This window comes from Hippocampus bargibanti, linkage group LG04, assembly GCF_051943395.1.
Source record: "Hippocampus bargibanti isolate YZ-2025 linkage group LG04, ASM5194339v1, whole genome shotgun sequence".
In the NCBI taxonomy this organism is placed as follows: Eukaryota; Metazoa; Chordata; class Actinopteri; order Syngnathiformes; family Syngnathidae; genus Hippocampus; species Hippocampus bargibanti.
Window position 1 is genome coordinate 29,682,877 of NC_142737.1, and position 12,231 is coordinate 29,695,107.

Below are 12,231 nucleotides of genomic sequence, written 5' to 3' on the forward strand. Positions count from 1 at the left end.
TTGCTTTTCACCATTGGCGTAGTATGCGTGTCGGGTTTCCCATTGCCCCCCCCCACTCGTCGTTTTTGGTATTCTTTATTTTTGATTATTCCCCTGGTCCTCTTTTTGGGACCAGCACTTTGTGTTGTCTCTTAATAAATCATTCTGCTCGGACCTCTATTTCTGTCGCTTGCTTGGGGATTCAGACATTCAATTTCGCTCCGACGAGTTGGCTGCTCTCTGCCTAGTTCGGAACGTGACAGATGTAAACAAGAAGGACCATTTCGAATCTGTATTCTACTAAATGCATCGCAAAAACGCTGCACAGTTCAACAGCGTTGCCGGCTGTAGCGGTGGCAGCGGTGGAATTAAAAAAAAAAAAAGGTCTGCCCCTCACGGTCGTAAGTACGGGGGGCCGTAACTCGCGCCGGTCGTAAATCGGATGTTACCTGTACCTGAAAACGTTTCTCAAACTCCCACAGTAATCCTGCAAAGGTGGTCCATTTTTCATTGAGAATTCTACACTCTTTAGCTACTTTTCTCTGTTAGGATAATGACATGTTCACTAATAAGGGTGTTGAAAGACCACGGTTGAAAAAAAAAAAAACAGTTGTTTTCTTCTACGTTGACGAAACAGCACCACTCTGCCCCCAGTGGACAACAATTGAATTGCATCTCATTAAAAATATGATTTCCATGTGCTTCGTGCAATTTTTCCACTTTTAATATATCCTTATCAAACCTCATTGGAGGCCGGTTCCGGCCTGCGGGCCGTAATTTTAACACATCTGCATTATGCACAGGTGTCGAACTCCAGCCTCGTAAGCCGCCGTCCTACATGTTTTCCAAGTCTCCCTGTTGCAACCGATTCAAAGGAACTTGGAAAACAAAAAGGACGGGAGTACACACTCCGCTCCTCGAGGATCGGAGTTTAACACCTTTGAACACTATTCACACGGGTTATTGTAATTTGTATCATTTTAGGAGAGATCTGCTCAAAATGATTCCAGACAGGAGTTGTGAACGGTTCCACTATTGCAGAACAAATCTGATTTAAGATGCGAGTTGTGTGTGTCAGTGCCACATGTGAGCTCATTTGTTAAGAAAGTTATATTGTATCCTCATTTTGTGCAAAGCTGTAATATTGAGCGGAACTGGCAACCCACCTACAACGCGACATCACATGCTTTGACAGCGATCAAAGCCAGTCTGTGTATGATAGTGATGGGAATTCCGGATCCTTTCGGAGAGCTGGTTCTTTTGGCTCGTCTCACTAAAAAGAACCGGCTCTTTTGGCTCCCAAATGGCTCCTCAATGTTTTTGGTGCTTAAATTAATTAACTACCAAAAATCATGTAAATTGTGTGAGCAATGAATTACTCATGCAACAAATACACTATATCAAATATGTTTATTTATATGGCTTTATTTATAAGTGCACAGAGTGTCAAGGTAACGCGCCTCGTCAAGCATGAGAGATCCCAAAAATCAAGGAAATGAAATTGGATGGTTTAAGTCCTGGTACAAATTCCCAATTCGATCACTAGAAGGGGACAGAGTGATTCTAATACAGCCTGAAGCCAGCGCAACAAAACCTGAGTCATGTTTAACTGGAATATGAAAAAAAGCATCTACCAAATAAAGCATGCCAAAGTCAATGCCCTATAAAATCTCCGGGGAAATTACCAGGAGCTACGGAGAGATTCTGAGGATCTGAGAGCTAGCAGGCGAGATGTGACCAACGGCACAGACTTCAGGCTCAGAGGGGGAGAAAATCCTCTGTTCGACGAGTTAGCTCTCCACCTGGTCGATTTCTTATCCCTTTTGGTCTCATCAGAGTTCCTTAGAAAAAATATAATTTTAGTTTAGCCAAAATTGTGGATTTATAGTTTTTTCAATTTATAATTGGATACACCGTGAAGACCCCAAGAATATATTTTCTGAATCCTTTGACCCACCCACGGGATGGGTTTTCTCCGGGTCCTCCGGTTTCCTCCCACACTCCAAAAACATGCATAGCAGGCAGATTGACCACTCCAAATTGTCCCTAGGTGTGAGTGTGACAGTGACCGTGGTACGCCTTTGTGTGCCTGTGATTGGCTGGCAACCAATTCAGGGTGTCCCCCGATTATGTGAAAAATGAATTACTCATGTAAAAAATACACTATATAAAATATTTTTATTTATATGGGTGGATTTCACTAATTTGCTTTTCATTTTAATAATGCTATCATACCAACTAGTAAAAATATACAATTGAATGATAATTAATAACCGCATAATGCGATAACATTTGTCCACCTGTCTATCCTAACGTCCCCCCCCCCCCTTCTCCTCACTGTTGCGTGTGTCTGTAATTCTCTCCTTCCTCCTCTACCACGGATATCGACCAATCACGTGCGGCTTTAACCGAACCTTGGGGGCGGGGAATAGAGGACAAAAAAGTCGACTCCTATTTCCGGCTTCTTGTTAGGAACCGGCTCTCTTGGTTCACTTCAGAGAACCAGTTTTAAGAACCGGCACGTTCCTACTTCTACGATCTAAACAAAAAGGACCATCTCAAGTCTTTATTCCCCCAAACGCATCGCGAAAGCGCTTAAGATCTCAACATCATTGACGCTCCGGTGCGCCATTTTATTTTGAACTTTCGAGTAGGTGACGATGGAAAAATCCCATCTCGCTAGGCATTGGGCGTATCCACATGCGTTCCGAGGCTTTGGGCATGGCCACAAGCGAAATCGACTCACGCATCGAAACGCGCTTCGCAAATTGTTTCACTTATTCAGTCGGCACACACCTCGGAACCTCGGCACAGTCGGACACATAATGGGCAGATGGATAGATGTATACATCGATAAAAAAAACTACACTGAGTCAGACTCATTTAATATATTTTACTTGCCATTAAAATGAATGCACCAAAGATTGGATTGAGTTAGTTTGATTCCTATTCAGTGCATGATAATATTGGTTCATTTTTCAATGTTAAACGCTAATAGCAACAATCTAAAAACAAATATGTCTGTGTAAGCTCTCAGTCGTACAGGAGTGCTTCATCGATGAAAAGGTTTCTTCAGTCATCATCTGTACTTTTTTAAAGATGTGTCGGACGTTTCGCTCCTCATCCGAAAAGCTTCGTCAGCGAACTTTTAGTTCATCAATATAAAAATTCATTAATAAAATGAACTTTTTTCATATTTTCAGAAAGCAGTGTGCCGTGGGATTCTTTCAATGAAAAAAATTGACGTGGCTCGAAAAAGATTGCAAAACAATGGTCTACAATCATGGTGAAGGTGCCAGTTCACGGCAAACACGAAAACAAACGTTTCTATGGGGATATATAGGTGTGTATTTATTGAAACAAACCAAACATTGTAAAACTCACACAGTGTAAAGTGGGAACAGGTAATAGGGAAGGTATGAAATGATGGGATTTATTTAAAAATGCTGCACTGTGTATGTATTTTGTCATCTAATAAGATAACTGGCTTCAAGTCATTTTTTGGAGGAAATTACTCTCCATAGTCCATTGTGCAAATGTTGCAATGTTTGAGAGTTAGGCAGTGATGTTATCGGTATGACAATTTGGAAGAAATCTGATCGCCGAAAAAAATAAAAATAAATACAATTTCAAACTGCATGTCAGTCCGACAAAATATGTCGGGAGAAATTAACTTGCATCTTTCCAGTTTAATAAATTCATGGAATATCAGTAATACTACTACTACTACTACTACTAATAATAATAATAATAAATACATTTCATTTATAAGCGCCTTTCAAATCTGTCAATGTCACTTTACAGTCACAGGATCAGTTTTTCTGCGGGTGAGCAGTGGCAGTAGCACGCGCCAGCGTTCACTCAACCTAGAAGTAACTGAAATAAATAGAAAGCTTATTTTATTTTAAACAGATTCTTTTCAACAGATATCTAGCTAGATAGCCAGCCAGCTTGATAGTGAATAGATAGCTAGCTAGCCAGCCAGATAGCTAGCAAATGAGAATAATAATAATACATTTAGTTGATAAGCACCTTCAAAACTCTCAACGTCACTTTACAGTCACAGGTAAAGTTCTGTTTTTCTGCGGATGAGCAGTGGCAGTCACACGCGGCAGCGTTCACTCAGCCCACAAGTAACTCAAATAGATAGTGTCATGGAATATCACCTTTCGTTTATTTTTTTATCGTTTATAAACTCTTCTCATTTTACATACAGATTTTATGCTTTGCTTGAAACCAAGTTGAGCATCTATATTCAATTAGATGGAGAGAGAAAAAAATGCATAAATGCTGTACAGTTTCAGCTTTGTTGGGAATTTTAAACATACAGTACTTGGTAAACCAACAGAGGGTAAACTTGGAGTGTGAGAGATGAGCTCGAAACTTTAAGAAATGCTTCTTTCTCATGCTTCACAGCTGGACAACACAATCTTCAGATACATTTCATTTCTGTTATGGGCAGCCAATCTGGCTTGAAAATGACAGCAAAGCAACAGCACAGTATGATGTCCTAAAACGAATGGAAACAACACCGTTTCAAAGGGGGAAAACATTGCACTGTACATAGTGACATGTAAGAAGATGCATTGCCTTTTAGTGTTTTTACCATCATACATCATCAACACAACCAGACCGTGTTGTAGCAAAACAAAACCGTCCAGTCAGAACATTGGTACAACATGCAGAAACAGATCAGCACAATAAAACAAGTGTAGCAAGTCATGGCAACCTGAAAATCGTTTTCATCAGTGAGTCTCCCAAGCAAATGCGCTATTTTGATGTCAGATTATAGTAACTTACAACGGTTTATGATAGCAGCACACACACTCGTTCATTGTGATATCTGTTGAGGCATCAAAAGAAAACAGATGTAAACAGTGATTTTTTTTCCACAAGATGCGATGCGTGACAAATTATCTGGAACTGCAGTTTTGTTACATTCACAATGATCCCGTTTTAGAATTTTGTTGGTCCAACAAGAGTCTATTTTTGAAATGTGTGAGGAGTCTCACTCTGGGAACTTCATTACATGAGAGACATTACGTAAAGTCATGACAAAAACATAGGGTGGTCTTTCTGACCTTTGATCCAATCTAACCAAAACCCCTTGACTTGGATATACAGTGATACCTTGGCTGACGAACTTCATTGGCTCCCAGAGTGTGTAAGGCGAAAAGTGTGTATCCCAAACATTAATTTCTCATAGGAAACCATTAAAATGAGAATAATCCGTTTCCAGGTCCCCATAAAACATAATTTTCTACTTTGTAATTTTCTAAGCCTTAAAACTACATAAAATATACCTCATTTTATGTATAATAAATGTGCTATGGTGTTTTGATTAAGGAAATAAACTGCACAGTATAATAAAGTCATTTTATTTACCTTTGTGATGGTCGTTGATGGCTTGATGGAATGGAGTTGTCACGGTTTGCGAGGTGGTGATGGCGGGTTCGGATCCCAAAAAGCAGGCAGGAGGGAGCAGGAGGTTGTTTGACAAATTGTATTAAAATAAAGGTCAGCAAGAACAAAATGTAAAACATCAAAATGATCTGAATGGAAAAAATACAAAGTAGCAAAAGAAGACCAAAACTAAAAGCCCGCCAAGGTTAAACAAACACGTACACGATGCATGCTGCAACCAAGCAGCAAACAAACAATGAATCGGCACCGGATGATCGTGCCAGGTGTCCTTTTAAGTGTTATTGATTATAACGACCAGCACCTGCGAGGCTGCCGGCAGGGCTGACGTCTCTGACGTCGCCAATCTGATCGGGACGACCAGCACCTGTGCAGGTGCAGGCGGGGCCGACAGCGCCCCCCGTTGGTCGCCAACCAGATCATGACAGGAGTGGCCATCTTGAGGAATGATTCCTTGTAAGCTTTGGCAGCTTTATCGTCAGAACTGGCTGCCTCACCATGACGAATGACACTATGAATCCCTGTACAACGCTTAAAGTTCTCGAACCATCCATGGCTAGCCTTGAAATCATCAATGGATGACGAACTTCCAGGTTGCCTCTTGACGATATTCGAGTGAAGTTGCCGTGCTTTCTCTGCGATAATTTTACCTAGTTCCTCATCAATTGTGTTCTGTTTAGCTGGATTGATAGCTTTTTGCATCAAGTGTACAGATGGCTTGTGCGGGTTATTTGTGGAGCCTGATTGATGCGATATTTTAACCTTGCAGTCTAAACTGCCTTTGAACTATTAAAGTTGAAACTAGTACACTAGTTTATTTTCAGCTCTGTATTTCTCTAACCCCCGACCCCTTGCTGCATTCTTGACCAATCATGTGCGGCTTTAACCAAAGACTCGGGGTGGGGAATAGAGGACAAAACAAAGTCAGCTGCCATTTCCTTGTTAGGAGAACGGGCTCGTTTGCCAACGACACATCACTCATTCTGGCACTCCTTGTGTATCCCGAAAAATATTTCATATGCCAAGATTGAATTCTTGTGAATTTAACGTTCGTAAGCCGAAAAGTTTATTAGCCAAGGCGTTCGTAAACCGATGTATCACTGTACAATAAAACAAATCTAATATTTGCTGATTGGCGTCTGGACAATGTTACCCAGTTGAACTCAGTAGTGGAAGGTCACAGGTTGTACAGATATGCAGTCCAGTTTTTGCCTTCTGTTCTTTTTTTAACTTTTAAATTGTAAATGTGGGTAAGGAGTGTACCTTTGCATGTCAAGGCAAAGCAGTATAATGACAGAAAGAACAGGGGAAGCATTTGTGACTTCAAGCATGCTGGCAAACATTATTGCAACAACACCAAGATTCTGACAGAATGGTCATCCTGATCCTAGTGACAAAACTAGACGTGGATTTTTTTTCTTGAAGAGAAACAAATAGCCACAAATGTCCACACACAGCACAAAAAATATTTCAAAAAAACAGACATTACAGCTCTACTGAACATGAGTTTCCCGCCTCCTTGCCAATTCTAAACGAATGTAATGAGAGACCCCAGAAAAGTGCAGCCGAGGAAAACTTGACCAGAAAGAATAAACAGGGCTGCATTCAGAGTGTCCAATTATACCTGGTGATTGTTGGTAACCTCATGTATTGCATTTTGTATGGCTTGGGATACACCTTAGTGCACATACTGTACAAGTCAGGGAGGGAACCAGGTTGTGATGTCACTCCTTGCCACTGTTGTACCCAGGTTTAGTTTAAACATAAACGGGGGCATCTTATATTTCTTCGTAATCGCCATCATCTCTTTTGGCGGAACTTAAACCTCCTCCTAGAAAGTCTTCAAGCTCATCCACTTCTGTCTTTTTGGTCCTCGATTTCTTCTTCTTTTTCTCTTTGTCGTCAATGTCATCTTTTTCCTTTTTCTTGTGTTTGTGTTTCTTCTTACTGTTTTCATCCTCCTGAGAGTCAAACATCAAAATTGAATCAATGGCTTAAACTGAAACAAGACCAAACCATTTGCATCAAGAGGTAAAATCTGCGGAAAATTCACCTCTTTACTTTTCTTCTTTTTTTTCTTCTTGTCTTTGGAGGACTGTTTGCTTTCTCTCTCTGAATATGAAAAAACATCAATATTATATGTGTAATATACAAGGATAGTGTCAATTGACGGAGCTTCTTACGCTCATCAATCCACATGTACTGTATATTAAAGGACAACAGACACCTGTGGACAAGTTGCGTCCATAATTTGTAAAATCACTTCAAATGACTTCGCCTGACCGCATTTTAGAAAGATTCCACCGCATACAGCTATATTTTACGTTTTAAAACTCGCGCTGAGTATTTATGAAGTCTTGTTTTCGAGTTGATGACAATGCCGGAGTGACGTCGCTGAGGGAACGCCCTTGACCGAGAAAGCGACAAACAGTGCATTTTGGGTAACACCATGTTGATTGCGAAAAAATTAGAAGGAAAATAAGAAAACTACATAAATAAATAATGCGATGGTAAATCGTTGTGTGGCAGCCAATTGCGGTAACACACATAAAAAAAGTGTACGTTTACACAAATTCCCATTCGGACAAACCAGCCATTTCCAACGGACCAGAGCAGTATAGCGCCAGCCGAGGAGCTGCCTAGAATGCGCGAGTCCCCGCTCGGATAACCGCTGTCATCCTTTCAGCCTGACTATGGGTAGAAAGTTGCTTCAAGTGGTGAAAGAAAGCAATCGTCATAATAACGGAGTAAACCTGTCGGACAAACATTCAGCTGCTGGAACGAGGATCTAACCGGAGTTAGCGATGGATTACCGCTGTCATTCATACTTAAGTTTGTAACCCTTTATCTTGAAAGTTTTAAACGTTTTGCATGCCCAACCATTAAATAATCTGCATTGATGTTGACATCTTATAGCTCATTATTTGCATTCATGTCCTTATATGCCACAATCCACATATCACCCAAGTTGATGCTATATTGCTTATTTACAGGTCTTCATATATGCCTCATATGTCGTGTCCTTCACCAGTTTTGTTGGTTTGCTTACACGGCTCGAATTGATACGGAAGGACTTCTTTAATTGATCGCAAACACTTATGCTTTCCTCTTTAGAACTATTTGATCCTTTGTTATTACTCATCCAGTTATGAATATGATCATAACTGGATGAGTAATAACAAAGGATCTTTTTCCGAATCTGAACTCTCTGAAGCCATTGTTTTGATTCTGGAGCAAGGCAGTTTGTGAAGGAGTATCCTAACAAGACGTCACAAACTGTGGGCGGGACTTTCTGAATCGCTTCAGTTTTGAGCTCATTAGTGGCAGTTTTGGGCAACTTAAATCATTTTTATTGGTGTTTTGCGTTTGACAAAAAATATCAGCCTGCGTGTTTGGGGTATTTTAGATGCTATAAAAAGTTTTTCTGATGTCAGTTAGGAAACAAAAAAATTGTGTCAGTTGTCCTTTAAGTGACTTGGGGTCTTGTTCAAGAATGAGGGCAGGAGGAAGGGACAGACCAATCGGCGGATCGGGGCAGTGTCTGCTGTGATGTGAACTTTATATTTGTCGGCCGTGATTAAAAAGTATGTAGAACACACAAGGAATTTGTTTCATATATATATATATATCATGAAGGATTCCTCAAAGGGTGCAGTTCCTTCCAACTATCGGCCAATAACCTGTCTCTCCACAACATGGAAGCTCATGTCAGGCATAATTGCGGCTAAGATAAGTGGACACATGGATCAATACATGAGCAAAGCACAGAAAGGCATTAGTAGAGATACTAGAGGTGCCAAACATCAGCTGCTGGTTGACAGAACAGTCGCTCAAGACTGCAGGTCCCGACATACCAACCTGTGCACAGCCTGGATTGATTACAAGAAAGCATATGACTCGATGCCACACACATGGATCAATGAATGCTTGGAGTTGTATAAGGTCAACAGGACCCTGAGAGCCTTCGTTGCAAACTCGATGAGGATGTGGAAAACCACACTTGAAGCCAATGGCAAGCCACTAACGCAAGTGTCCATCAAATGTGGCATATACCAAGGTGATGCACTCTCCCCACTGCTGTTCTGCATAGGACTGAACCCCCTCAGCCAGATAACCGCCAAGACAGGCTATGGATACCGCCTCAGAAATGGAGCTACGATCAGTCACCTCCTCTACATGGATGACATCAAGCTGTATGCTAAGAGCGAAAGGGACATAGACTCCCTGATCCACACAACCAGGATCTACAGCAGTGATATCGGAATGTCATTCGGGCTGGAGAAATGTAGTCGGATGGTGACTAAGAGGGGCAAGGTAGTTCACACTGAAGGGGTCTCACTCCCTGAAGGAACAATAGCAGACATTGAAAACAGCTACAAGTACCTCGGTATACCACAGGCCAATGGCAACCTCGAATTAGCAACAAGGAAAGCGGCTACGACCGAATACCTCCAGCGGGTGAGGCAAGTCCTCAGAAGCCAGCTCAATGGCAAGAACAAGACCCGGGCAATAAACAGCTATGCCCTGCCAGTGATCAGATACCCTGCAGGAATAATAAGGTGGCCAAAGGAAGAGATTCAGACCACGGATGTTAAGACCCGAAAACTCCTCACCATGCACGGAGGGTTCCATCCCAAGTCCAGCACCCTGAGACTGTACACAAGCCGTAAGGAAGGAGGCCGGGGACTAGTGAGTGTGAGAGCCACTGTCCAGGATGAAACATCCAAGCTCCATGAATACATCAAAGAGAAGGCTCCAACGGATGATGTACTCAGAGAATGTCTCAGTCAATGGGGAACAGAGGATGAGGTGCTGGAAGAGGGACAATCATGGGAGGAAAAGCCCCTACACGGGATGTACCACCGAACCATAGCAGAAGTGGCTGATCTCAAGAAGTCCTATCAGTGGCTAGAGAGGGCTGGCCTAAAGGACAGCACAGAGGCACTCATCCTGGCTGCCCAAGAGCAGGCCCTGAACACCAGAGCCATAGAGGCAGGGATATACCACACCAGACAAGACCCAAGGTGTAGGTTGTGCAAAGAGGCACCTGAGACAATCCAACACGTAACTGCAGGGTGTAAGATGCTGGCAGGGAAAGCCTACATGGAGCGCCATAACCAGGTGGCTGTATATATATATACAGTGAGGACAAGCAGAAGCAAGCTATTCAGGAGTTGTCATCTGAGGGCGAGGAGGAGGAGATGGCTGCAGCATCAAGTGCAGGCTTTTACTGAACAGTTCCATCCAGAAAAGGTGGCTATGAGAATCATCAACATGATGAATGATAATGTGATGCCTCAGTTTCGTAAGACCTTACAAGTCAGAAAGCAACAAGTGTCAATTAAGAGCCATCAACGACCATCACACATGTAAATAAGTAACTTTATTATACAGTGCAGTGTATTTATTTCATTACAATACAATAGCACATTTACTATACATAGAATAAGGTATGTTGTGTGTAGTTTTAAGGCTTATTTAGTTGAAAATTATATTTTATGGAGACCTGGGAACAGATTATTCTCATTTTAATGGTTTCCTATGGGAAATTAATTTATGGGGTACACACTTTTCGCCCTACACACTCTGTCTGGGAACCAATTAAGTTCGTAAGCCAAGGCCCCACTGTACTATATAACTTGTCCGGAGGTGTCGGTTGTCTTTTAAGTGAAGAGCTGACCTTGATTGTATAGTTTTGCAGAAAACTTCACATTTGCAAAAAAACATGACTGTCGCGGAACGTTGAGATTTAACTAGTCAAAGTCAACACTATTGGTTCCAAAGCAACAATACTGCACAAGCAATGGTAACGACATATCCGAATTTTTCTAACATCTTGCCTTCTTGCTCCTCACTGCTCTCTTTGGTTGCTGAAGGTTCTTGGATGCCAAGGCCAAAGAGGTCGGTAAGGTCCTGTTGTTTAAAGGAGATCACAGTGGAATTCACCGGTTTTGGCACCTTGGCTGACTGTAAGTCATCATCTGAGAGGTCAGATAGAAGTTCATCCCTTGCAGCGAATGGACTCTGAGGACAACAAAACAGGCTAGTGTTTATGACCAATAGAGACTTGATTGATTTCTTTCTTGTTATGCTGGAAGAAGAAGCTAAATCATTGACAGTAAAATGTCAGGATTGACAAGTGGATAATTTTCACAGATGAAGCTTGGGTTGATTTTTAAACTGCTGAAGCCAAGTCACCGTCATGTTTTACAACTGTAAATCAACTGATTCTTGCTTCCTTATCCTGCCTATGAATAATCAGCTCTTTGGTGACTGGATATTTCCAGACAAGTTTTCATACAACCTCGTGTTCATGGCTTTTCACGGTGTTGGATGTCTAAGGATGTGCATCTAAAATAATTCTAACACCCACCTTTGCAATTTTTTGTGCATCTGATGCTTGCGACTCAAAGTCAGGGTCATCCATCACAAAAGATAGCATCTGTTGGGCCACAGGGCCCTCAGGGTCTGTATCAGAGTCCCCAGCAATGGACGCGACTCCTTTCTTTTTTCTTTGCTGTTGGGTGGGCTGTTCTTCTGTTGGAATTAAAGTAAGGAAGATGGGTGGTGTGGTCTGGTCTCGGAGCTCTGCCATCTTAGATGCCATGTTTGGGTTGGTCATGCAGCTGAAACCAAGAGATTTGGATAAAATATGTCGTGGCTCCATGGACACACACTTCAGACGAAAGCCCGCCTCAATTCGGTAGAATGGTAATACTAATCACACATCAGAAGAGAGAAACAAGGGATGGAGAAACACCACATTTTCTTCACAAAGACGACTAGTATGAATACCATATTTTTGGGATGAGAAGTCACTTGTTTTTCTCA

General features: G+C 41.8%; 1 protein-coding gene across 2 annotated transcripts in view; it reads right to left on the minus strand.

The window, feature by feature from the left end:
• Window positions 1-6,873: 6,873 nt before the first annotated feature.
• The window catches only part of rabl6b (RAB, member RAS oncogene family-like 6b), a 46,524-nt gene continuing 41,166 nt past the window's right edge, over window positions 6,874-12,231 (minus strand). For both annotated transcript variants that reach the window (XM_088995061.1, XM_088995060.1), the window contains 4 exons: window positions 11,774-12,026; window positions 11,241-11,424; window positions 7,454-7,512; window positions 6,874-7,361 (listed from right to left, as the gene is read on the minus strand). In XM_088995061.1, coding sequence (XP_088851187.1) covers window positions 7,179-7,361; window positions 7,454-7,512; window positions 11,241-11,424; window positions 11,774-12,026 — 679 coding nt within the window. In that variant the 3' untranslated portion in view covers window positions 6,874-7,178. The remainder of the gene's footprint in view (window positions 7,362-7,453; window positions 7,513-11,240; window positions 11,425-11,773; window positions 12,027-12,231) is intronic.